Here is a 27,577-nt window from a genome sequence, read left to right on the forward strand (position 1 = left end):
AAACAAATTATGTCAAAATAGTAAATGCTTTTATGATGATGAAAGGGTTAAGTTAAATACAAAATATATATATTCAATTGTATCTTAAAAAATTATTTCATATTTTCGAGTGTAAACTGAATCTCATCACTTTTTTTAATGCATTTTCTTCATTTTTGTATCCCACCTCTTTCTATTAAAACTTAGTATATTTGAATATGCAGGAAGTGTCTCACTGATTCACTCAATGGCCGATTCAATTCCAGTCAGCAAAACAGGTGAAATATTTGCATCGGAAGTTTGCTTGGTAACACAATCATAGGACCTATAAATTGCACTGGCTCTTAGGGCTGCACTAGCAGCTAAGCCTTGAAAGTAAAATAAGGCTATCGACGGCCGGTCTAAAGACTTACGCGTTTTAGCTCTCAGGATGGAACAAGCAGAAAGGCTACCAGATGTTGAGGTATTACAGCTTACCGGACTGAAAATCTGCAAACAATATCATTACATTACATTTACATTTAATGATTAACATTATTAGCTGTCTATGGATTAAGTTTATTTATTATTATGTGTGAAATTGTTATTGTTAATATAATACAGATCGCAAATAAAAAATAAATAAATATTTAATATACAAAAAAAATATATATTTTTCTTCATATTATTATTAAATTTATTATTATTATTATAATTATTTATATATTTTATTTGAATATTTTTTTATTTTATTATTTTATATTATTTTATATATTATTATTTTTTTTTTTTTTTTTAGCTAATGAACAATAACTTTTTTTATTTCTACATTTTAACATAAAAAACGAGACTTGGGCATTTCTGTTCTTAAATGAAAATTAAATAAAATAACTTGATGAGCATATTCTCTTATTCGCTTATACTGAAAAACAATTTTGTTGTTCTGTTTGTTTCTTATAAAATTTATTGTTTACTTTATTAGTTTATCTGACGTGAATTGTGCAAAGTTCAAATGAGTCAACCAAATGATCCATTAAATATTGTGCGCAAAGCTATTTTTCTGCAAAGAAATTGTGATTTTTTAATGTGTAAAACGTTAACAGATGGCAACGATCAGTTAACAAGAACACACACACAGCCATAAATGTGTAAATCCCATCGAAGTACATGAAGATCTTTAATTTCCATTAATAAAAATCATTTTACAACAACAACAACAACAAAGTGCAAATGAGCCAGAAATAGACGCAAATTTTCAATTGATTTAAACGAATTACAGAAAAAAAAAAAAAAAAAAAAATGTGAACAAGTGCTGAGCACGCGATCGGTAAGAGAGCCACAGCAAATGTTGAGAGAGTGAGTGGAAGAGAGAGACGGAGAGCACGATCAAGTTCAGTTCTTAAAAGCTCAGAGTGCGACAGCTGCAAAGCATTTGAGACAACATAAGTCACGAGAGTTTATGATTCGCCATAGCCGGCGCTTTTTTGCTCAAGGTCAAATAGTTATATGTATATAAAAAAATAAGGGGGAGGATGGGGGAAAAGCGACAACGAAGCATAGCCGAACAGAGAATATTGCGGTACATCATTGTTTTGATTAAGTTTAATCAAATTTGATTTAAGGCAGTCCGCGTGCAAATCGCGTGTGAGTGCCACATATCGAGCGATTGTTGCGATTAGCTCTCAATTTGCGTGACTGCGACTAAGTAACACTAACTAACGGCAACAGGCCATAACTAACTATAATTGCCCGGTCAGCGCAAACGACTGGCCCCATTTTCAAAATTAATACGTACGTTCAAAAGCGCAGCACGGCTAAAGCTCCGCAGCGAACTTTAAGCGCGACAAAAGTTCCGGCGTGCAGCCACCGTCTATGCCCAACAACCCAGTCTTTTGGTTAGCCGCAGAGTAGCGCGAGTCATGCGAATACCCTTACCCTACTCTAAGAAAGCTCCACTCCAAGCATAAAAAGCGCTAAGCGGTCAAATTGATGACTTCATTTTCAGCTTACATTAGGCGCAAATGATATTTGACGACACGGCTCGATAAGATAAATATTTCTAGTACTGTTATGTAGATTTCAATAATTATCTATTGTAAACATGAACTTTGCCTTATTACCAGCAATAAATATCAGTGAGCTTTCCCGAGCGGTATTCCCTTTGACGGCTATGATTCATTTTTACTCGAAGTTAGTAAGGCACAGTTGAGCAAACTTATCTATATGATGTATATGCGTGTGCATACATATGTATGTATTTGTGTACGTACAATATGTATTTTTTTTCAGAAATGTTATGAAGGCTTGTCAGTGAAACAAGCGATATTTCAGTGGGCTGGCACGATTTTATGACACTTGCCGTCGTGCGAAAATAATCATCAGCATTTATCAATATGTTCTGATAAGGCGACTACAATAAGGCGCACTGATTGAAGCTTAATCGCATCGTAACCGTGAGTCAACTGTTAACCTATGATTCAGTACGCAATGATCTATGCAAAACGGAGTTGTAAAAGTCAACACTATCTCAATCATAAAGAGAATTGGGAGAGATAGTAGAGAGTCAAGAACGAAAAAGCTGATTGCACTAATTACAGAAATGGCAGCTAACTCTTGTGCTGCTCTCTCCTTGAGATTTACTCAGCTGCGTACAGCAACAAGATCCACTTAAGAGAGGATTAGTAGGCTTATGCAACAAAAAGAAGATCAAACCAGAAGAAGTTAGGAGAACAAGACGAATAGGGTGAAGCACGCACAATAACAGCTGCTAGAAGCTCAACAAGCTGCTTACTTGGTAAGCACAGCAACAACAATGAGAGCCAGCCTAACACAGCCGCTGAAAGAATAAGCAGACCACATAATAACATCAACAATAAGAACAGAAATCTCAGCATAGCAGCTATAAGAAAGAGCAAGAAAGTGAGCTCGTAATAGTAACAGCAATAAGAGCAAGCGCAACGCAGCAGCTACAAGTGCAAGAAGAAGAACAGATAACAACAATAAGAGCAAGCGAGACAGAGCAACTAGCTTCGCACGCTCTTTATGCTCAGTGGTAGAGCTTTCGCATGTGCCATGCGCTTAGAACTTTCGCGCGTAGCTTTTCGTTCGTGTGCTTTGAAAACAGTTGATGAGCTGCCTTCAAGTCAAACGGACGTGGCACGAGCCTTAGTTGAGAGACTAACTGTTTGAATAAAAGCAACAGCTTGCTAATAATACAATAGCAGCAGACGCAGCAGCAGTAGCAACAGCAACAACATCAACTCAATATAAACTAAACTATAATAGAATTTATTTAATTTAGCGCCGCCTGGTAACAACAACAAACGTTTCTCGCGTATGTCTTTGAAAGCGAAAGTTATGTGATAAGCTAAAAGCATAATTGTCTCTGTGTGTGTGCATGTGTGTGAATCTGTCTGTGCGCTTTTTTCGCAGTACAATTATCCTGTGCGTGTGCTCGTGCGTGCGTGTGTGTGCCCAACTGCGCAGGACGTGCTCCAGCGAAAGCTGCTTATCAGCGTCTGTAGCTGCTGCCCGCAGCAGTAGCAAGGTCAAGCCAACAGCTGGCAAAGGATTGAAACGGAAACAAAGCAAGCACAAATTCGTTTTTATGGTTAAATAAATAATAGTTAGCCAAGCTTTCCAATTGATTTTTTATAAAAGAAATATTTTTTTATTGAACTTGACAAAAAAAATTAAATAAAAAATACAACAAAACTCACAACAAAATGTCTTCCATGGCTGCGTTTGATCAAATCAAAATTGGACTCAAGTAAGTAGCGAAATAAAACCGCCATATAAAACCGTAAAGAAACATTCGTTAATCAGAAAGAGATTTGTGAGTAAAGTTTCCGATTTTTACGATTAATCAGCACAAATCACCTGAAGGCTTAACCAATTCAAATTGTTTAGATCATCGCTAGATTCATTTTCTGTTTTTGGCACTAAACTATTGTCTAGTACTTGACGTAATTAATAGACTTTAGTGCATTAGACCATTTAATTATGGCCGCCTTTTACAGTCAGTCGAATGACATCAGACAATTGTGTCATATATAAGCAACAATACCTAAATAATGCACATATCATTTTAACTCAACAATTTACCATCTACGTAGATCTATAAAAATGCGATATATAATCGATATTAATATGGTAAACCTGCTATTGTCTATCTACCCAGAACGACATTATCTAAAAATATTGTCTTATTAATCTGTTTTATTGGTATTGATAGTGGTCTGTTCCGTCATTTTGAATTTTGTATATGTGCCAGATCTAGTTATCTTATCGATTTCTTCGAAAATTTCGAATGGTTTCTAAAAGAGTATCACCTACTCTTGCATATCTACTAAATTTACACTCTCTGACTTTCATAGACTCCGAGTTCCTTCAGACAGTTTATAAACAGAAACGGTCTGTTTATATATATTATACGATTCTGCTTGATTCACGTCAGCTAAACGATAGTTTAAATAAATCAACTTAATTAAGGCAAATCGGTAGCCGTGTATATAGTATATGCGCACACATTTGCTCAGATAAGCGGGGCAAATATAAGTCGAGCAAATCCCTGAAGATAAAATATTTATATAGTAAACAAAGACGGCTTCGCGTGGGTGTGTCCGCGAATGGGCTTCAACAGCAACAAAAATGAATTTTTTAAGCAAATTGCTGCAATTTGTGCGCTCGGCTTCTGCAGCCCATGTCCCTTGGCCAGGACAAAGGCAAGTGAGTTATGCTGTGCGTTAGCCGTTAACAACAATATGTTTACGCCAGGACCTCCAATTATATGACAGCTTATGTCCGTGCTACCTGTGTCCATATTGTTCGCACAGCTAGAAGCACTCTATTGATTCCCGGGAACTCTGTAATTTGTCTACATAACGAGCTAACGTAAACACGGCGCATGACAGTGCCTACTATCGCTCATCGCACAGCTGTCATTAGAGGCGTCCATTGTCTGCCGTTGCTGGCACTTTAACTACGCAAATAATTAGGTAGAGAAATGCTCTACAAGCGCCTCGCAGCTAGGGCAAAAACATAGATGGAAAAAACGGTATATGGTCCGACTGACTAACAAATACCCTGTAATTTAACTCATTCTGCAAGATTCTCATTTGTTTTTCGTTATGAAAAATGAGTGTGTGTGTGTGTTTTTTTATTGATAAGAATTATCTTAGGATGATAGGAAAAAGTTTATATATAAATAAGTTAAATATACAGGTATTCATAATAATATATTATCAATAATATCATAAATATATTATTAGTTCTTATAGAAAGAATTCAGCTCATGTAATCTATATTAGTTTTGGGAAATAATTAGTTTAGAACAGCATCTTCTCTGCACTCTAATTACCCTCCTCAAGTGTTATATAGGGTATGTTACAACAACTACAAGAGCAACCTATTTATGCAAATTTTGCCTATTGTACGAAACGTCAAGCTCAGTCATTTGTGTCAAAGCGAACTGTTTGAGAGAACGAGCAAAGAGATTGTGCCATGAGATCAGCAACAGGTTTGCCTAATTTGATAAAAAATTGCTCTCTAAATGAAAGATAATGAAGAACACGCTGTATATGGAGGGAGGACTACTCTGATGAAATAGAAGCAGAGCTACTACTTGAATGTGAGTGCAACACTTTTCATTCACTCCCATGACACAGATGATTAACAAGTTCTTTATCGTGAAGCCTCACTGTGTGCCCTAAGGAGCCCAGATGTAACTGTAATTGTTGTGGGACTAATTACAAAGTGTTTCTTATTTTACTCACAGTACTTGAATCAAAGCTTCCACTTTTAGCTGAACTCATCAAACTGTTGACATAAAAAAAGAGAAAAATCTTGACTTGGAATTCCCAAAGAGTTGTGGCAGCTCTGAATTCATATGACAGTGGGGTTCCCATTTGCTATGCCATCAATTATCTTCACTTTGTCGTGTTTATAAATATTAAATGAAAGAAACAAAAGCTATTTTCATTTTAGGCATTCGTCAAAAAATCGTGAAATATTATTTTAAATATTCTCTTTTAATTTCTTTTCGCTCGTTCAGTTTTTTTTTTTTACTTTGTAGCTAAGTGCAACATTTTGTTGCACGGCTTTTATTTCTTTTTAGAATGAATTCGCATATTTATTGTTTTGCTGTGATTTATGCCATTGCATCTGAGCAGAGCACTCAGTCATTTATATTCATAAAGCATTCAATTCTCGTCACTGAAAAAACGCAACTGTAAAACTTCAAATTGTCAATTTGAACGCAAATTTGATATATTTTTAGCTTGTGGCAATAATTTAATTCGTTCAATTTTGCTATGCGACAATGTTTGTCAATTGAATAAAGCGAATAGTATGTAGAGTATATATGCGATATAGTATATATATATATATATATATATTTGTATGGGAGCCATCATCACTTACACTTATTAACCTTCAGTTTTATTGAATTTCTCACACGATTCTGGCACGTTTGGCACTTGATCAAATCGAATTAAATGTTTGCCAGCTTGGCAATAAAATAACTTAGAAATTGGCCTTCGTCAATGACAAAATATTTGATGTGTGCCACTGTGCAGCGACATATTTGCATTTTGTTTGGTTTATTGTTTAATTCTCTGTGATTTTCTTCATTCTAAACGTTAAACGGACGCAAATTTTCCCATATTTGCGTTGGCTAAAAAAACTTTTATATATAGAGAGATTTATATATATATTATTGCTGCCATCTCTGTATTTTTCTTTTCTCATCACATTTTTGGGCTATTCAATATTGCTCATTCGCCGCGTATTGCGTTCCACGGCAACACTTTACGTGCATTTGTCGCTGTCGCTCGAGCTGCTCGCCCACGCTACACACACAAACACAAATACACACACAAACACACCGTCAATTTTATTTAATTTTTGTAGCGTTTTGTATATTTTGTAGGCAGGGCAAAAAAAAAACTCGCTTGAATGAAGAAAATAAAAGAGCATAGGCACAGCAACAGTATTTTATATAAATCTTGTTCCGTATATCCATTGATATTTTCGCTTGCTAATGCGTAAATGTGTTTTATTGCCTGACACCCTGGCCATTTTGGTATTCTATTTTATATCTATCATTATAATATATATTATATATGTGAAAAATCTTACATTAGCTCATAACATTTTGATGGCGATAGATAAATTATTGCTATTAAATGAAATCTTTATGTGCGTTCTGGAGTATATTCAGGAAATGGTTTATTAATTGCAGATCAGTCTATAAATTATTTTCTATACTCAAACTATTTGAGTGCCTAAGTTCTATGTGATTGATAGTATTATTATCAATGTTTTCTACACACGCGCAGTCTAAGAAAATGACTAAGAATACAGAGATAACAATACATAACTTTGATATTAATTCCAAGGTTTTAAATCAGCTGGCAAAACGTGTATTTTAACAATAAATATATAATTTTCTATACATATATACACATATATATATATATATATATATATATATATATATATATATATATATATATATATATATATATATATATATATATATATATATATATATTTTTTTTTTTTTTTTTTTTTTTGTTTTTTTTTTGATAGCTTGATTATATAGAAGATGGTTTATGTTTGTAATATTAAGTTTGAAATGCATTGAAAAACAAAGAAATTTATTGGGAATAAATATTTGCTTTAAATATTAATCATACACTATATATAAATCTCTTAGTTTCTTAATATTGATATTTTTAATAAATTAATTAATTAATATACTTCGTTTTGTAATCCCAGTTTTATTAAAAAAAAAAAAAAACACACAAAAACAAAAAAATAAATACAAAAACAGGACAGATATTTTAAAATAAAACTGTATGATAATAATTTATTATATAATGTTGACTAACAAAAATAAAAATGCAAAAAAATCATTATTCAACGTGGTTAAAAATTAAAAAGAAATATTTGTTATTTACATATGGAATTTATTATAATTTATGCTTTACGAACATCTATTAAAGCAATCTATAAACAAATTATATGACGTATATACCTAAGGTGTATTGTGAGCATTGTATTGATATAGATGCGATTTTTATCAGCTCCTACATTACTTGTCTTTTCGTTTGATAAATTGAAAACTAATCATGAGCTGACAAAAAATAAACTAAAATGTACACAATATAATAATATTTAAAAATATTTATTTTTCATATTAATATAAAATATAATTTAATAAAATATAAGTATTTTTAAAATATTTATTTGTTATATTACAATATAAGTTTGTATACATTTACTATGTATGTATTTCGAGCAGTGTTGTAATGCCAGTTAGTCATGTACTAAAAACCAACAGCAATTGGCGCTGTAAACACTCCTTGACCTGGCCGACATCAGGGCTGAAAATGCAAGTAACGCTTACCTTGTGTTTTATCCTTGCGCCACTTGAGAGCTTTTTCGGTTTCATGAGCGATTCATTCATGAGCGGCTGTGCGCGGAAAGCTCTCAATGAAAGCTTTCGCCTGGCATCGTTGCGTGTCAGTCCTGCCAAGGTCACCGAAAACGCGTTAATAACCAGCCAAATGGACATGTAAGCGCTAAACTAACATTGTCCAACTTTTTTGCTTCCACGGGTATTATGAGAATGTGTGCGTGGGGAATATTTTTTCATGGAAATCGTGTCTGCTTCAGACAGTGTTTTTTGTTCTATCTTTTTCTATTATAATAAAATGTATATATGTGATGCGGCCTAGACTGCGTGCTGGGTTCGCTTGCTCGCACACATGCCTGATAACTATGTAGCGGGGGCTATTAGGGGAGCTGGCGCTGTCAGCTTGTCTGGCTGTGGAATATGAATGCAATCAATGCGACATAATCTGTTACACGAGTTGCTTATCACCAGGGTCCATATTCCATTGCTAGACGTGAAAATCATATAGCTCAAAATAATGAATTTTTAGACAGATTATAAAGATTCCGCTTGTCCGGGAAGCCGAAGGTGGTTATCGTTCAACTCGTTCAAGTCAATAGTGAAAATTTGCACTTTTTATTTGAGGCGTGCCCGAATTAAAATGAATCTAACAATGAAAGTCTCTTTGCAATGATATACTTAGGTTTTTGAAAGTACTTGATGTGGTTCAATGAGAGTAGCTTCAAGTCACACTTAAGTCTGAAGTTTATGGCAAAATAAAAAGTTCTAATTGAGCCTTGTAGCTGGAATTATAAATCTGATTGATTAGTCTAATATTTCTCTTCGCAAGCAACCATCGATTAGGCATATTGAAATCAAACAGCTCAGACATTGATGTTAAAGTTCCTGTACTGATTAAATCGAAATATGCACAATTTTGTAATAAACCTCAACCAGAAAATAAGTACTAATGCAATTTGGAATGTCTCTCTTCATCTGACTGCCGTTTCGCTCACTTCTTTTTGCGCTGGTCTCCAGAGGACAAAATGATGGCAATACGTATGAATATGTTGAGGGCATCCATGTAGATGGCCAGGGCATGGTTGATCGGATCGTAGCGGGCGTAGCCATGCTCGGGGTAGCTCTCAGCTGCCTTGACAATGCGCTGAGTGTCGTAGAGCAGAAATCCGCTGAACAGAATCAAGCCGCCATAGAGGGACATTGAGGCGAGGCCGGCGCCAATGGCTGTCGTTGGCGGCAGCCACATGTTGGCCAGCGACGAGGCGAAGATTATGCCCAAGCCAATGGCCAGGGGCCCGCCCATGTGCAGGAATCGGTCGCTGGGCGCGCACGCGGCCACCGTGGAGAGGGCGCCCACAATGCCGGACGTGTAGAGCAGGGCGCGCACCAAGACGGGGCCGCCCATGAAGCACATGGGCGCAATGACGGCGCCCATGACGCCGCAGTGCAGTGCCCAGGCCAATTGCTTCATGCCGATTCCCGGCTCGTAGTCCAGCGCCTGGGTCAGGGCTCCGGTGCCCATGACCAGGCCCATGGTGACCAACGTGGCCAGCCAGCCGCTGCGCATGATTAGATTGAGCAGCGGCTCCGACTGGAAGACGGCTGTTGCGGAGGCGGCCGTCACGGCGCAGGAGGCGCCAAAGTAGGCGTAGGTGGCGTGGATGCGATCCCTCACGTATTGCGGCCACATGTACGAATGGTCGTAGATGCTCGGCTGATTGGCCAGGCCCAGGCCGTAGTAGCACAGCGCGACGATGCCCATCAGAGCGGCGCCCGCTGCCGCGCCCTTGCCCATGGAGTAGGCGTTCTCGGTGGGCGGTCCCATCATTCGCTCCTTGAGTGTGGGCGCTTTGCTGCGGTGCTCCAGGTGGGAGCGATTACGATTGCCATGCTCCTCCGTGTAGTTGCGTCTCAGCTTCGGCTGCGGCAGCAGCCCCCTCCTCGGCTTGAGCGCCTGGAAGGGCATTCCGCTGAACCTGCATTTCGGCGCTTGCTGCGCCGATTTCCACAGTCCCTGGGAGCAACTGAGGGGCGCCTTGCAGAGCAGCCTGGCCGAGCGCCCGGAAACGAGATGCGCTAAACGAGCCAAGAGCATTTCGTAGAGTCTTACGAAGAAATATATATATGTTTATATACTAATCTGTGCAATTCGATTTACAAATTTACCCAGAATTATGCTTTTGTACAAATTAAAGTAATTTATTTTGAGAAGAGAGGCAAACGGACTCTAGTTTTGAATGACGAAACTTCTATGATATATAAGCAAAATTCGAATGGGAAATCACACTTATATTATTATTATATTCAATCAAAACATTTGCTGCTGTTAACTTGAGGTTCGTTTCGTAAATTTTGATGATGAATAAAACCTGCTTATATATTTATAAATTATATATATGTATATTTTGGCTATAATTTACTGACTAATAATATTTTCTACATCACAACTACACTCTGTCGAAAATTTAGCTGAACTTTATGATATAAATTTCGTTCAAAAGTTTTGTCAATTTGAGGAGCATAAAATTGCGATTCAGGTTTCACAGTTCTGTTGTACTTGGACAACTTTTTTTGGTTTAAGATTCGTTTCAGCATAAAAACATATTATATATACATTTTTGTTGTTGCCATTTTTGGTCTGGGCAACCTTCAGTAAAAACTTCTGCTTGTATGCAAATTGATCTGACTAAGAAACGAACTTAATTTATAATGTACTTTTGCCAAATTAGTTGACAATCTCACAACAAATTGCAGAAAACTAGTTTTAGCCTGAACAAATGCAGCTAAAACTGGAAATTCCTCCAATTGTGGGATGCAAATGAACTTGAGTGCATATCTGACGTATATAGTAGATATATATATATATATGTCTGAGATGGGCAGGAATGTCTGAATTGCAGAAATCTGAAACAGAAATGTTCAAGCTGTTTCAATGTTTTTGCCTGCCTGGCCCGGTCCATAGTTTATTTGTCTTTGATTTGCCAGTTCATTCTCTTTTCTGTATTTAATTTTTGTTTTCGTTGCGCTGTCGTCAGCATCAGCTAGCAAGATATTGTTTATTTTTTCACACATTTCGATCATTTATTTTTGGACATAATTCAAAGGCAATGAATCAAATTGATTTCATTTGCTCCATGCCAGGGCATGTTGCCCTTAATTAGCTGTAGATTGTTTTGAGTTCTTTAGCTGCTCGTAACAATTAGTGAAATAGAAAGAAGAAGCTAAATGCGAACTTTAGGTGTGTTTCTAGCGCTTGAGGCAAATTTATTTGCCACACGCAATGTCAGCATTAGAAATTTGTTTTTTACCTTTTTTTCCCATGAGCTTTTTTATTGATCTCTTTTTTTATTATGTCCAGTTATGCCAAAGTTCAGGGCCAAAGCTGAAATAGACAAGAAAAGAAAGAAAAAATAATAATAATAATATTAATAGAAAACATTGCCTTATATAGACGCAACAAAAAGAAAAATACAGCAGCTCGAGGGGCTAAAAATAAACAAAAATATGACAAATAATTTATTTTGTAGCTTTTGCTGTCATTTGCGAAACACAAAGTCACGAGGAAGCAACAAATATTATGCGTAGACTTTTGCTGCTTTATAGCGCCGAATACTTAAAATTCGCCCACGAATCAAATCACGTTTCGCTAAATGAGCTCACATAACATAGTTGACCGCAGCTGATAACATAAATAATATATTTTATACAGGTCTAAAATTCAATTGAAAATGATAAATATATATACATATGTACATTTATATAAATTGAATGAAAAAATATGAATGTATGTGTAAATCTTAAGCCAAGCAAAATGCAATTGGCGCGTTATAAAAGTTTTATAAATGTTTGCTCAAATATTTCTAATATGTCAGATTATGCGCCAACCTTGAGCTCTATTATTAATCTCTATGGTTCTTGAGAGAGCAGACGACATTTTATTATACCTAGAATAGTTTGCCTAATGACATATTTCTGGGGCCCCAAATATTGTCAACAATTTTCACTTGAAACTGTTTACATTTATTTTGAATTATAAATATCTCATGTTTTGCAATTTTTTTTTTTTTTTTTTTTTTTTTTTTTTGGTGTCTCATAGTAAATGGAAATAAAAAATAATAAATAAAAGAAAAATAATAATAATTAAGCAAGTTTTTTTTTATAAAATAAAATAAATAAAAATATATATTTTTATTTCTATATACTCTTATTTAATTTAAACTTTTTCTCCATTTTTTTTAAATTTAAATTAATTTTTTTTTTTTTTTGCGTATTTGTAAAAATTGCTAAGATGAAAATTATATTTTTTCTTATGGCTCTAGAGGCCGTCGAGGCGTCTGAGCTATTTTGGCTAAAGACCTTATAAATGGCCAAACACCTGGCACGACACGACATGACGCCCTGATAAGGAAATGGCCTTATCATTATTTATTATTAATCTATTTTATATACATTTATAGCTTAGAGTTTATTTTATAGCAGGGTTGCATAGTGTACCTTAGTTAGAGCACCTTTCAGATATCTATGTTTTTATCGTTGATAGATCTTCTTTAACTATTTATTAATAATATTAACATATTTTCATATTTATTTATAAATATTCATTTGAATATATGTATATAATATATATTTATTTTCTTTATTTATAAATTAATATTTATATTATTTGTATAAATATATTAAATATTTATTTATTTGTTTGCATTAAGGTGAAACTATTAATTTTAAAATTTAAATGTTAACAAAAAGTGAAAGGCAACAAGTGGCTTGGCAATTTTCAGCCATACTTGACTGCAATATACCCTGTAAGCTCTCAGAAAAGTGTGATACTTAATGCAGAGTGAATCAGCTTATGACTGACCTCAAGCATACCCTGTTAATGCAAATATGTACACGTTCATCCCTTAGGTAACATACCTTATATAAGCAAAAGAAACATATATGTTTTGAAGTCTACTACTAAATAATATCCTTTCACTCTTTTTCTTCTTATCCTTGCAGAATGGTCGACTTCAAGGTGCAGCAGCGTCGCTACCGCACCAGCGAGAAGACCGTTGTCAGCACCACATACGGTCCCATTAAGGGAGTCAAGCGGAAGTCGATCTATGGCCAATCGTATTTCAGCTTCGAGCGCATACCCTTCGCCAAGCCGCCCCTCGGGGAGCTGCGGTACAAGGCGCCACAGCCGCCAGATATTTGGACCGAGGTCAAGAGCTGCACATCGCAGGGTCCCAAGCCGCTGCAGAAGCATTTTGTATTCGAGATGACGGACGGCTCCGAGGACTGCCTCTACCTCAATGTGTACACGAAGAATGTGAGTGGGAAGAAGAATAGGAGAGGGTCGTTCGCAGTAAATAATATATATCTGATTCGATAGTTGTATCCCATCAAGCCCATGCCTGTGATGGTCTGGATCTATGGGGGTGGCTTCCAGTTTGGCGAGGCCTCACGCGAATGCTACAGTCCGGACTATTTGTTGCGGGAGGATGTCGTCGTAATATCCATCAACTATCGCCTGGGACCACTGGGTAGGTGTTGAACTGCATGCATATTTGGTTATGTCTAAAATGAAACACTTGATTTCCATATGGCTAGGCTTCTTGTGCCTGCAAGATCCCGAATTCGATGTGCCCGGCAATGCGGGCCTGAAGGATCAGGTCTTGGCTCTGCGCTGGGTCAAGGCCAACTGCTCGCGCTTCGGCGGCGATTCGAATAACATAACAATCTTTGGTGATAGCGCCGGCAGCGCCTCAGTGCACTACATGATGATCACGGAGCAGACGCGCGGACTCTTCCACAAGGCCATCTGCATGTCGGGAAACACGCTCTCGCCCTGGGCCGTGACGCCGCAGCGCAACTGGCCCTACCGGCTGGCCGTGCAGGCGGGCTACACGGGCGAGAATACGGAGCGTGATGTCTGGGAGTTTCTGAAGAATGCCAAGGGCTCGGACATAATCAAGGCCAACGGCGAGCTATGCATCGACGAGGAGAAGAAGGAGCGCATCGGCTTCTCCTTCGGCCCCGTCATCGAGCCCTACTTGACCAGCCACAGCGTCGTGACCACCAAGCCCATCATAATGATGCGTACTGCCTGGAGCAATAGCATACCCCTGATCCTCGGAGGCGTCTCGAACGAGGGCCTGCTGCTCTACTCCGAAACCAAGGCGAATCCCAAGTGTCTCAACGAGCTCGGCGACTGTCGCTACGTAGTGCCCATCGAGCTGAACATGGATCGGGACAGTGAGCTGTGCAAGGATTACGGCGAGCAGCTGCGCCAGTGCTACTATGGCGATAAGACGCCCAGTTTAGACACGTTTCACGAGTATCTGCAGGTGTGTATGTGTGTGTGTGCTGTAGAGGGAAGTACGGCACAGTTATCGTTCGAGTACCTCAGATGACTACATACATAGAATATGGCGCTTAAGCGATATTGTTACCGGATATTAAAGAATGTCTTGTTGATGTAAGGGGTGGGGAATTTTACACGGAATTAAAAATTCGGCGTAGACCAGATGGAAACAATAGAAAAAGAATCAGAAAACTCGAATAATATATATTGCATAAGACTGAAATCTTGATAAGAATCAATATGAAGATAGGCAAAGATATTTTTAAACAAAAATACTTTTCATAGATTTTGTATTGAGGTAGTTTACTACGGAAAGATTTCAAGCAAAGAACTTTTATATTATATTTTATAAAGCATTTAATTTTCAGGTATTGACAAACAATTTTGGAAATATACAATTTAAAAGAATTTGCCATAATAGAAAGTATATTTTGGAAATCAGTGTAAAGATTATATGTTTAATAATTGTAGACATAGTGAGAGTAAGTTGAAGGATGATGATATTACAAATAAAATATGTCTTAACGAGAAGGACTTGTGTAAGCATTAGGGAAATCGAGATATTTTAGGAAGCAAAGAAGGTTTTGCTTGAAAAATTCGCGTGCTTCTTCTCCATTGCTCACAAGAGCAGCTCTCTTATGTAGTTATAGAATTCGACTGGCGATGAAGTAAGCTTACAACAAGTGGTTCGCATAATTATTTCAAGAAGCCAGTTCGCATGGTTTACTCAGCTAGGCAGCTTAGCATATTTAATGATAAAAGTCTGCTGCGCTCTGTTGACTGCTAAATTGCTGAACTAATCTTTTGTTTGCCCTGTCTTTGTCTGGCTTGTAGATGGTCTCGCACGAGTATTTCTGGTTCCCCATCTATCGGACAGTATTGTCGCGCTTGGAGCACGCGTCGAGCGCACCCACCTATCTGTACCGCTTCGACTTCGACTCGAAGCACTTTAATCATCTGCGCATACTCAGCTGCGGCAAGAAGGTGCGTGGCACCTGCCACGGCGACGATCTGTCCTATCTGTTCTACAACTCGCTGGCGCGCAAGCTGAAGAACCACACGAGGGAGTACAAGTGCATCGAGCGCTTGGTGGGCCTCTGGACGCACTTTGCCACCTACGGCAATCCCAACTACGATCCCGAGCAGCCGGACCTCTGGCAGCCCGTGTCGCCCAGTGCACTGGAGAAGCATCAGCTGAAGTGCCTTAATATATCCGATGATCTGAAGATCATCGATGTGCCGGATCTGCGCAAGTTAATGGTCTGGGAGAGTTTCTTCCGGCGCGACGAGCTGCTGTGAATACGAAGGCCTTACCCAAGGTCTCCGCCTAGCGTTAGCATTAGCATTAGCTTTATGTTGAAAACAATGCAAAGCGTAGCTTTAAAGCCTAGATAGAACCCATCTATATATATATATATTAATATATTTCTATGTGTATGTGCGTGTTGTTAAGTTTGTCCACAAATCGAGATTCTATTTAAGCTTGTTCAAGTTTGATCCGAAACTCTCAGATGTCTATAGATCACTGATCACTAGATTCAGATTCTATTTATCTATCTATCTATCTTTATATATGTATATGTATATGCTACGAATTGAGATTTGTTCTAAGGAATGATAGAAGTCGCAACTGAAGTACCTTTTTAATGGATTCGTACAGCCAAGGAATAGTCGATATGTGCATGAATGTTCCTTTTGTTCCTAGTTATATCATATATTTATCCATTTAAATGTGTGCGAGTAAAAGGCTGCCAAGACGCCCCATACGCTATGATTTTTCTAGTATTATCCGGCGTTCGGCGCTCTTCCGTGCACAACGTACACTCACCCATCCAGTAATATATTACATATTAGTCTATTTTTTGCTTAGCTCTTTGAATTTGTGACAATTTTACAAAGATCATCTAATTTTTGGATACGTATTTGTTCATATTGTGTTTTATTTTGTATAAGCGTACAATATACCAACCAGTCCAGGTTTTACATATTTAGGAATATGATTCTTGTTAGTATCTATTATATAAATATGTATTTACATGTGTATATTTACATGGGACAACATGAATTTGAATTGAATTAAGTGTCTGTTGACTAAAAACACCTCTAAACAATGTTATTAAGAATGCACAAACGAAACGCTAATCTTAAATGTTTCGATTCGTTTTTATAGAAACCACACTGAGCCACAACTAAGACGAGCTCTATAAACAAAGATTAAGTAATTTAATTCCTAAAAGCTTCAAAAAATGTGATGCCACAAAAAAAAAAAAAAAAAAAAGAAAAAAAAAGTAAGAAATTTAAAATCCATATTTTAATAAGAAAGTCTAACGAAAGAAAAACAAAGACAAACTAAATGTATTTCAAATAAAGCAAACAATTTTAAAATATTTCACACATCAAGTATTTCATTGTGAGAGCTATCAAAACTTAATAATGAGAAAATACCTAATTGCTTTAAGGAAGTTGAGAAGTTTGCCCACTCAAAACTCAGGCATTCACACCAACTACGATTATATACGCAAGTAAGTAAAATAATTATCAAACTCAACTCGAGACGCGTTAATATGTGGGCGCGTTGACGTCATAGAGCTCCGCTCTACTCTTTCGGTTTTGGGTTGCTGCTACTTATCGCTTAGCAGAATCTGAATCATAAACTCGTCTGGGTCTGCTCTCTCCCTTTCTCTCTCTCTCTCTCTCTCCCTCTCCATTCCTCCCTTTCGCACCTTATTTGCTCAAACAAAGCGCGTATCACTTGTGGGCCACATGGAACTTTAGAGATAAACCCAATCAAAACCTCAACTCTTAGCGTCGCGTGACTAATTCAAGTGCGCACGGTGGGCCGTTAATTGGGTACCTCATATAAAGCGCAATTACTCACTGTTATATAGTGCAAATAAAACATAAATTATATTCCATTAGATTGCTTAATCGAGGCTATTACAGAGAATTAAAATCTGAATTTATCGAATTATTCAAGTTATACAAATTTACAATATATAATTGGCATGGATTATGATTTGCTAGGCCAGCTGAAGGGCTTATTAGAGCAAGTCTACATTAAATTCGATGTACATTGAGTATATTTCTTGATATTTCTATAGATATACTTGATATTTTTATGTATAAATATATATTTATATTTATATTGCCATTATATTTGACTTCTATTGCTTATAACTAAATTTTTGCTTACATATTTTTGCGAAATATCTTTGGACACATAAAAAATACTCAGAAATATCACTAATCAACATTATCTATGCATATGTTATCTGTTTTATGTTCTGTCTTTCCGCATGGAACAGCTGTAATAAAGATATAAAGTTTGATACACTTTGACTGCCCAGCCCTGGTAATACAGTAATACAGATCATAATAATCTGAAATTTCTTACGAATCCTAAAGCTTTGCAACTTGTCAAGACTTTATCAAGGTCAAAAAAGATAGTCAAAATAATTTTGATTTTTTATTGGAACCGAAAATGTTTACGGAATAAACTCTATACCCAGAATATATTTATAATGGGAAGTCAGGGTATATAAAATATATATACTTGATTATAATGATGAGTTAAATCGAACCATATTAGTCGGACAGTCTGTTTGTCCATATGAAATATATCTCGTGAACCACAAATTGAAAATGTATTGTAATATGAAATAGGAAGATTTCTGTCTTGCTTTTTAAGTACTTCCCAATATGAAAAGCTATATCATATATATATATATATATATATATATATATATTCACTTAGCATTCAGAAAACTCTTAACTGAGCAATTTACACTGTACGAGTCATAGTGCTTATGCCAATTAATTACTGAAAATTACTGCACTTGTTAAGTTATTGCTAATGCATAAACTAAACTATACGACTTGTATATAAGTGAGCTTAGCCTTTTCAATTTCAATTATTCAGTTAGTAGCGAATCTGAAACCAAATAGGGAAGTTAAGATGTGTTCCAGTCTGCGAATTTTATTTCTGCTCAGGTTGTATAGATCACACACTTATTTATATCAATTATACAAATTATAGTTCAATATAATATCTATAATTTACACAGTATTTTGGCTATTTGCATTCATTTGGCCATGAGCCAAGACGAGAATGAATTCATAACTGAAAGCGAACCCAAACACCCGACGCCAGACGACTCACAATATTAAAATCGAACTTTCGGCCAATAATGTTAACAGCGTCTATGAATCTTAATACTATGCGGAAAGCTACAATCGTTGCTTGGCCAATAAAATGAAAAAAAAAAAGAAAAAAAAAAAAAAAATATATATATATATATATATATGTATGTATATGTCTCACATAATGCTAATTGGAACAACAAACGGGCTGAGACGCGTCTCTGATTTGCATTTATTCAGGTCTCTTACGTTTCTTTCATTCGACCGCATTGAGATCCGGTTTAATTGGCCTGACTAAATACGATTGCAATTTGTGCAAATTCAAGTTCAATACCAACTTCTAATTGTAATCAAACAGCTGCGAACTTGACTATACGTATATCAGTTAATTTCTGGGGTCTTTGCACTCAGCGTTATGAAAGTACTTTAGCTCAGCTTTAGTAAGCGCGGGGCGTTCGTTACGTTCAAGGCGGTTTTTTTTATTTCTTTTGTGCGTTTTTTTTTTTAACGTGTTTAGTTTGTTTGGCTACTCGAATTGATATTTAATGTTGATTTCAATTTGAATGTCAATTCAAAGAGACTTTGAATTTGAAATATATATAAATATTATAATTAATTATTTATTACAATTAATATTTTATGCAGAATTTGAATATAACCTCCTTTTATTTAATTTTTAGCTGACAAAGCTCTCTTAACGCAAAGCTAATAATGTTAATACGAAGCCTAAAACGGGCGATCTGCAGCTGTGCTGTGCTTAAAGCTCAATGCGAACTGTGCTTTGCTTCAGTTGTTTATCGAAATTCAAAAATAAAAGCTCGCAGCCAAACAATTCTACAGTGCAGGCAAAAATAACAGTGCCACTGGCGGCAACCGTTTCGCTGTGAGTAAAAACCTGTTGAACGCGTGCCATAGAGTGAGTGAGTGAGAGAGAGAGAGAGAGAGAGAGAGAGAGAGAGAGAGAGAGAGAGAGAGAGTTAGCGCGCGTGTGAGTTTTATATGAGAGCCGCTTTCATTAATGCCGAACTACTAACTTGGAGTAAGTTCTGCCTCTCAACAAAAAGAGACGACGATCGCACGACTTCACTCAGTTGTTGTCGCACTCTGGGGCAGAGCGGTTCGTGTTCGTAGTGAAGGTGTTTTGCGTGCGTGATATCTGATCCATTAGTCTTTAATATTTACTTTCGCTGCCCGTCCCACTTACAGAGCCGCGCCTGAAATAAAGCATAGGGCCGTGAAACTCAGGTGTTTGTTTTACTCAGTTCAGTTGTGGACTAGTTCGTTGCAATGGCTGTGCGATTTATGGATATGCTAAAACTCACCTTTAAGTAAGTTTCTTCTTCTAACTGTAAACAAAAGCAAAAACATGTCAAAGAATGTTGCAGCAACAAAAGCAGATTTCTTGTTCGATCGTTAGTGGCTTTGATAGTTGCTCTCGCTTGCTCTTACATATACATATGCATATGTTGTGTTTGTGTGCGTGCGTGTTTTGGTTGCTGCTGGTGTTGCGTTGGTGAAATTGTTGCGCAAGTTCTGCAGTTGCCTTTCGCATAAATTTATCGATGCCTTTTGTTTTCTTCATTTGTGATTCATTAGTTTGTTTTTGTTATTGTTTTTTATATTTTTTGCACGTTTTTTCTCACATTTTAATTTGTTTGTTGTTGTTTTTCGCGATTTTTTTTTTCTTTGGGCTATAATGACCAGCTATTACAACAGCTTTAAAATATCATTTGGTTAAACTTGGATGTTATATTGCATAAGCTGAAATGCAATGAGTCGATGGCGTCGTAACATATTTCAAATACAAAGTACTAATTAAATCAATCTCTGGTTGAATAAAACTCAACTTTGTAGATCGATAATTGACAAGAAATCAGCTGTTGTATACCTAATATTCCAGATAAGAAATTCTATTAAAAAAAAAAAAAAGCTGTTGAGCTTGTTTAGCTTATTTAGTCACTAGCAGCAGTGGACTAAAAGTCTAAAGATCACCTTTTTTCTAAAGCTTTTTTTTATATACATAAAAAAGTACATACAAATATAATTCTGAGCACTTTGGGATACACGTGGATTTTGGTGAGGCATAAAAAGTCTGGAATTGTGAGAAATTAAATATATAGTTCAAGAGTTGATATCTTAAAGACATCTGGCATTACGTACCTACATTTGAACCCACTTTGGCACCCACTTTTGAACCCACTCCACATTCGTGTGGGCGATTCATTAGCTTTTGGACAACTGTCTGGAACTCAGTTAATTGTTAATTTAACAAAGGAAAGGCGCCACGTCGAGCTAATAAGCTCAACGGCAATAAAAGTGAAAATATATATTGTATCAAGTCTAATTAGCAATATGACAACAGATTGATGAGGCCCGCCAGGTACACAGTTCAATGCGCTTTCAGGTGGAAATACAAATAGCTCAATAAGCGTGAGTTGGCAGTTTTCCATTATATCACGATTATTCAGTTCAAATGCCACGGCAATCTAAGGCCGGCAAATTGCATTGTATATGAATGTTGTATCTAGTTAATTTTCGAATTCTGTTCAACCTTTGAGTTTTTGCAAAATGTTTTCGTAAACTTGCGCCTTATCAGCTTCTTGATAACAGCTGTGCGCATTGATATTGGTCTGTATGTGTGTTATATTACGAATTTGGAATGATTTGTTATCGCACAATTCACTGGCTCGAATATAAGTAAGAGAAATAATATAAGAAAAGGGAATATGGCTTGACAATAGATCTGTATGACATCTAGATAGTAATTGCCCATATTGAAAATGCATTGAATTCTAATGCAATAATCCTCAAAAGTTGCCTCACTCAAAGCAATGACAAAGCAGATTCGCGCTGAAGCGGCTAAGCAAATATAATTATCGTAGACATATATTATCATCAGATATGGTATATGAATTATTGAGAAACCAGTTAAGTAACATCTTATAGACAAACCTAACGGGCTGAGATGTGCATATGTATATTGTTATTCACTTTGTGAAAGTCATTCTCGAACTCAATTGGAATTGGCAATAAATGCTGTTATTTCTGCGCTTACGAGAAATTATTGTGGCTGAGATACTCTTAAATGTTTACTGAAGCACTTTAAGCTAAATAAATTACAAATATTGTGACTGTAAATGCTCAAATTTCTTGCTAAATAATTAATAAAATAGCTGTGTAAAAGTTTTACTTACATAAAGATTTCTTTGGATTTTCAATGTTTATTCAAGCAAAAAGCACAAATTTCTAGACATTTGCTGAATGATTGAATGATAAGCTTATACACAGCAACGATTGGTGCTCAAATATTTACAAATATTTAGTTGGATAAATATGTAAAGTAAAAGAAGCACATTAAAATTGAATGTGATGATTTGAAAGTGTTAAAATACTTAAGAATATATTGAGATTTATTTGTATGTTTGACATCATCTTTTGTAGCGTGCGATACCCGGATTTTTTCTTTAATTATTGTAACGCACCAACTGAGGAGCTAATCATATAATAAAATTTTATTTATTTTTATTTTATTTATTTATTTATTTATTTTTATTTTTGTATTTTATTAATGCGTTCCGAATATAATACAAAAAAAAAAAAAAAAAGCAATTATACTCTTCTTGAGAAATGTCCAAACGCCGTCATCTTGTAATTCAATTCAATTTTCAACATACACTAGTTAATAGACTGTTTAGATAGTATAAAAAATTATTTAAATTTATTTGATAATTCACTGACCTGCATTAAAGACATTTAGGGTAGAAAATAAAATAATAATATTAAATATGTATATTAAATGTGCTACATATATTATTACTATTTGATACTACATTAAATATAATAATTTATATTTATATATTAAATAGTATATAAAGAGAGAAGCGCAATCAACAAAGTTTCATTTCATATGAGAAATATTGAAATATTATGAATTATATTAAGCTTTGTCTTATTGTATTTAGTATATGAGGTGTTATCATGTCACTTAATTAAATTTGCAACAAAAACATTCCTTTCCAATTGATAGACAGCTGGAATATATTATTTACTTTTAATTAGAAAGAATTGAACTACAACACAATTTGGGCAGGAAACTATATATAGTATTGCCCTATACTGATTTACACTGATTTACACTGATTTATACTCTATGCATTTCAGCATCTATTCAATTCAGACTACGCCTGTGCAGGGTATTTAAGTGTGTTGTATATCATATTATTACTGCAACTGCATGTGCTTTGATTACTTTGATTACTACCCATGCCACATATAATCTGGCAGCTCTGATCTCTCTTTCTCTTTGCCTGGCTCCTTTCTCTCAAATTAGCAATTTGTATGCAAGTTCGTGGTCGTTGTTAAATTTAAACTATGTCAGTGCATTGGGGCAATGCGTGTTAAATATAAAATGTGTGATTAATTTTTGAACTGCGCAATTGACAGGTAGCGTGAAAAAAAGTGCCATACGGTGCATTAACCACACACCCACCGCCCAGAGCGCAGTAATAAAAGTTAAATGCAAAAATAAACTAGAAACAAAGCAACAGCGAAATAGATTTGAAAAACAAAAACAAAAAACAAAAAATGAAAATACAAATAAATAAACCGTAAATAGAAATCTCGTCGTGCATATTAAGCGAGCTGCGTTGAGGTTGGTCATAAGGCGCGACTTTCAAAACACGAAAATATATATGTAAATAGGAATATAATAATAAAATACAAAACATACGGTAACGCAACCACAGTGGCATTGAAAGCGAACCACCCAACCACTCAGCCACCCAACCACCAGCAAGCCGGCAATTTGTTGAGTGCGTGACTGATTTCCAGGCCAAACCGAGTGAAAATAGTTAGCCAACAATTAACGAGCCCTAAACACTATGAATACAAGTCGAATGCTCAAATGCTCTATGAAATGAAGGAAAATTGATTATGGCAAATGTTAAGACTGACTTTTGGCTAGTTTTTTGGCAAATTAAATGAACCCCTCTGCAAAAAGGTGGAATCATTTCTTTTGATTTCTTACTTAGCTAGTTTTTAGGCGTAATAGTTGTATTGACAATCTGGGAGACTAACACAGAATAACAATTTTTTAATTTAAAAAATTTTAATTTTTTTAAATTTTTTATTTTAGTATAGATGATTAGTATAGATAGTTCGCAGATGATATATTGTAGTAGAATGGCGAAACCATTTTATCAACAGGCAAGATTAGATATGAGAACAGGCATAAGTCACATTGGGCCAGGTCGTATGAATACTATTTATGGATGAGGAAGCAATACGAAGCCCTATTAATAAAAATTTCTAAATAGATTTTACTGATTTGTCACATGGTGCATTTGGTCTGTTGTCAAAATAAAATCAAAATATTCATGTGAAGTTTCAAGATTATTACAAAGTACTACAAAAAGTCGACTCTTCTGTAGAATTACCCATATTCAAAAGGTTTCATTGATCTACTATGAGTTTCTGTAATTTTGATTAACTTCACCAACTGTTTTTTTGCGGATCTGTGTTTTTGATTTGTCTTTTTGGGACTGCCACTGCTTGCATTGCTTTTAGTGTTCAGGAATGCTTGATTTTTCTAGTGAAAAGTCCGAATAAGAAGTCAAGACTTTTTTGAACAGTATTTTGTTTCTCGACAAAAACTGTTTTTAATAACATGCAAAGTTGATTTAATAGCATTAGTGAAATTTTACTTTTCAGTTAAAGGCCATTTTAACAGACTATTAACAATAAAAACAATTTAAATTGTAAGTGTAAAAATTGTGAGCTTGAAGCTCAAATAAAAAATGCTTGAAATAAATAAAATTTGCATATTTGAGTAATGAATACAAATTTTTCAATTTTGGCATGGCTATGCGAAATGAACATACTTCAGTTTCCATTGAAGTCTTTTGATTTATAATATGAAACACCCTTTGTTTAACCTTTAACTATGTGACACTATAAAAAAAAGAAAAAAAAAAAAATAAATAAATATAGATAATATTTGCTTAAGCTAAGTATTGCTCTTGGCTTTCGTCTGCCTCTTCTTCCGTCTGATTTGGCTCAAATAAAATCTCGATCGATCGCCTTGAATTTCAGTTTCAAAGTGTGCTTATTATGGCCTCATAAATGAAGAGTCTGCTGAGACTGTCCGCTCTTACAAATTCCTATTGATAATTCTATTAAATATGTAATATTCAGCATATAAATTCCTTCATCAAATTCATTCAATGTGCCGCAACTAGTTTGAACTTCAACTTTTTATGTGTTGGTATAAATTGAGTTGCACTTGGAGTCAGCTAAATATCTCCAGAATTTAATATGGCCTTCACTCACACACCCATTCACATTCAACGCTCACACTCTCTTCTCTTTTATAGGGTGCTCAGCTTTAAGTACGAACAGCGTCGCCTGACCACAGCCATCTACTCGGTGGTGAAGACGCAGCTGGGCTCAGTGCGCGGGGTGAAGCGGAACACGATATGGGGCGGCAGCTATTACAGCTTCGAGAAAATACCGTTTGCCAAGCCGCCGCTGGGCGAGCTGCGCTTCAAGGCGCCGGAGCCGGTGGAGCCGTGGGAGCGTGAGCTGGACTGCACCTCACCGGGCGATAAGCCGCTGCAGACACATCCGTTCTTTCGCAAGTTCGCTGGCTCTGAGGATTGCCTGTACCTGAATGTGTACGTCAAGGATGTGAGTAGAGGAGGAGGGTGCCGCCATTCAGCCAGCAGTTGCTAATTTCTACTTTGTCTTTTAACTTCTTATTTAACAGCTGCAGCCCAACAAGCTGCGTCCCGTGATGGTCTGGATATATGGGGGCGGCTATCAGGTGGGCGAGGCGTCGCGGGACATGTACAGCCCGGACTTCTTCATGTCCAAGGACGTGGTGCTGGTGAGCATAACTTATCGGGTGGGTGCGCTGGGCTTCCTCAGCCTCGAAGATCCGGCGCTCGATGTGCCCGGCAATGCCGGCCTCAAGGATCAGCTGATGGGCCTGCGCTGGGTGCACGACAACATCGAAGCCTTCGGCGGCGATCCCAACAATGTGACGCTGTTCGGCGAGAGCGCGGGCGGCGCTTCCACACATCTGCTTTCGCTCAGCCCCCTGACGGAGGGTCTTGTGCACAAGGCCATCATCATGTCGGGGAGCGCGCTGTGTCCTTGGACGCAGCCTCCGAACAACCAGTGGACATATCGGCTGGCACAGAAGCTGGGCTATACGGGCGAGCAGAAGGATCGGGAAATTTTCCAGTTCTTGCGCGCCGCCAAGGGCGGGGACATTGTCAAGGCAACGGCCCAGGTGCTCAACAAGGAGGAGAAGCACCACCGCGTTCTGTTCGCCTTCGGACCAGTCGTGGAGCCCTACAAGACGAAGCACACGCTGATCGCGCAGCCGCCCTACGAGCTGATGCAGAAGACCTGGAGCCGGCGCATTCCCATGATGTTTGGCGGCACCAGCTTCGAGGGGCTGCTCTTCTATCCAGGTGCGTCGAATGAGTTTAGATGTGACTTCTGTTTAACCTAATCTTTGCCTTGCAGAGGTCATGCGTCGTCCCGCCACCTTGGATGAGGTCGGCGACTGCCAGAATGTGCTGCCCATTGATCTGGGCGAGAATCTGGACCCGAAGCTGCGCGAGAGCTATGCGTTGCAGCTGAAGCGCGCCTACTTTGGCGATGAGCCGTGCAACCAGGCCAACATGATGAAGTTCCTCGAACTGGAGTCCCATCGCGAGTTCTGGCACCCCATCTACCGGGCCGTGCTCTCCCGACTGCGTACGGGCAGCGCTCCCACCTACCTGTACCGCTTCGACCACGACTCCAAGCATTGCAATGGCATACGCATTGTGCTCTGCGGCAATGAGATGCGTGGCGTTTGCCATGGCGACGATCTCTGCTACATCTTCCACAGCATGCTGTCCAATCAGGCAGCGGCGGGCTCACCCGAGCACAAAATCATCAGCGGCATGATAGACATCTGGACGAGCTTTGCGGCAAATGGGGATCCCAACTGCGAGAGCATCAAGCAGCTCAAATTTGCGCCCCTGCAGGATGAGACGAAGGTCGAGTGCCTGAACATTGGGCAGGACTTCGAAGTCAAAATGCTGCCCGAGCTGCCGAAATTGCACCTCTGGGATGGCTTCTATGCTAGGAACATCCTTTGAGCTCTCGTCTAGTTGTGGGTCGTAATTGGTTTTATAGCTTTAGCTAACATGAATTTAAGGTCTTGCTTTTAACGCATGTAAATATCTTGTGTATATATACGTATATGTAATACATCCTACGAGAATTAGTGTTTTAATTTTTTTTTGTAATGAGTTGTGCTTAATTAAGCTTGGTTTGCTTCAAGCAAAGGCAAGCGAAATTGTAATATGAAATCTTCATATGTAATTTATAGTTTTGCTTTAAGTTTTCTATGAATTAAAAAGCAAATTGAAAATCAACTTAAGCTGGGCTATGTTAACTGACTGTTACGTGACTGTAGTGTAATTGTTAAGTTTAATATGCAATGCGGTAGAATGAAATCACCTAAGCAGACAGTTCTAGTAAGACAATGTTAAATAGATATATTATTTGTTGTCGAGACTGTAAAGTAACTGTTAAGCAAAGTATGCAATGTAGTAGAATGAAATATATTTTTAACTCCACTTTGCAGTCCCAGGTCTAGTAGAACAATGTTAGCTAGCTCGAATATGTTAACTGCCAGCTGGCAGACTGTAAACTAA

The 27,577-nt window shown here is 37.0% G+C and overlaps 3 protein-coding genes across 6 annotated transcripts; 2 read left to right on the forward strand and 1 right to left on the reverse strand.

Moving 5' to 3' along the window:
- The first annotated feature begins 3,065 nt into the window (after positions 1-3,065).
- On the forward strand, positions 3,066-17,115 carry alpha-Est9 (alpha-Esterase-9). The gene is made up of 5 exons (XM_018019120.2): positions 3,066-3,727; positions 13,376-13,688; positions 13,752-13,902; positions 13,970-14,706; positions 15,558-17,115. Exons 1-5 carry the CDS (start codon positions 3,684-3,686, stop codon positions 16,020-16,022), a joined length of 1,710 nt encoding a protein of 569 aa, XP_017874609.1. The 5' UTR covers positions 3,066-3,683; the 3' UTR covers positions 16,023-17,115.
- Positions 9,248-10,860, reverse strand: Mics1 (Mitochondrial morphology and cristae structure 1). Its single transcript, XM_018019122.2, has 2 exons — positions 10,544-10,860; positions 9,248-10,482 (listed from the first exon to the last, which is right to left on the reverse strand). Exon 2 carries the CDS (start codon positions 10,470-10,472, stop codon positions 9,369-9,371), a length of 1,104 nt encoding a protein of 367 aa, XP_017874611.1. The 5' UTR covers positions 10,473-10,482; positions 10,544-10,860; the 3' UTR covers positions 9,248-9,368.
- Positions 17,111-27,295, forward strand: alpha-Est10 (alpha-Esterase-10). Of its 4 annotated transcripts, XM_089462659.1 has the most exons (5): positions 19,884-19,999; positions 20,070-20,191; positions 25,235-25,547; positions 25,627-26,338; positions 26,394-27,295. In XM_089462659.1, exons 2-5 carry the CDS (start codon positions 20,151-20,153, stop codon positions 27,014-27,016), a joined length of 1,689 nt encoding a protein of 562 aa, XP_089318785.1. In that variant the 5' UTR covers positions 19,884-19,999; positions 20,070-20,150; the 3' UTR covers positions 27,017-27,295. The 4 variants fall into 4 exon arrangements, with proteins under 4 accessions (XP_089318708.1, XP_089318667.1, XP_089318785.1 ...); XM_089462582.1 differs by lacking the exons at positions 19,884-19,999; positions 20,070-20,191 and adding an exon at positions 17,111-17,245; XM_089462541.1 differs by lacking the exons at positions 19,884-19,999; positions 20,070-20,191 and adding an exon at positions 19,613-19,746.
- Positions 27,296-27,577: the final 282 nt, after the last annotated feature.

Source organism: Drosophila arizonae, chromosome 2, assembly GCF_054131065.1.
Source record: "Drosophila arizonae isolate 15081-1271.41 chromosome 2, UAZ_ARI_1.0, whole genome shotgun sequence".
NCBI lineage: Eukaryota > Metazoa > Arthropoda > Insecta > Diptera > Drosophilidae > Drosophila > Drosophila arizonae.

Coding starts and splice junctions, on each gene's coding strand:
- Mics1 (XM_018019122.2), bottom strand. CDS start 10,472: ATGCTCTTGGCTCGTTTAGCGCATCTCGTTTCCGGGCGCTCGGCCAGG.
- alpha-Est9 (XM_018019120.2), top strand. CDS start 3,684: ATGTCTTCCATGGCTGCGTTTGATCAAATCAAAATTGGACTCAA. Junction 3,728..13,375: donor CAAATCAAAATTGGACTCAA/GTAAGTAGCGAA, acceptor TTATCCTTGCAG/AATGGTCGACTTCAAGGTGC. Junction 14,707..15,557: donor CGTTTCACGAGTATCTGCAG/GTGTGTATGTGT, acceptor TCTGGCTTGTAG/ATGGTCTCGCACGAGTATTT.
- alpha-Est10 (XM_089462541.1), top strand. CDS start 19,631: ATGCGAACTGTGCTTTGCTTCAGTTGTTTATCGAAATTCAAAAATAAA. Junction 19,747..25,234: donor CTGGCGGCAACCGTTTCGCT/GTGAGTAAAAAC, acceptor TCTCTTTTATAG/GGTGCTCAGCTTTAAGTACG. Junction 25,548..25,626: donor TGAATGTGTACGTCAAGGAT/GTGAGTAGAGGA, acceptor CTTATTTAACAG/CTGCAGCCCAACAAGCTGCG.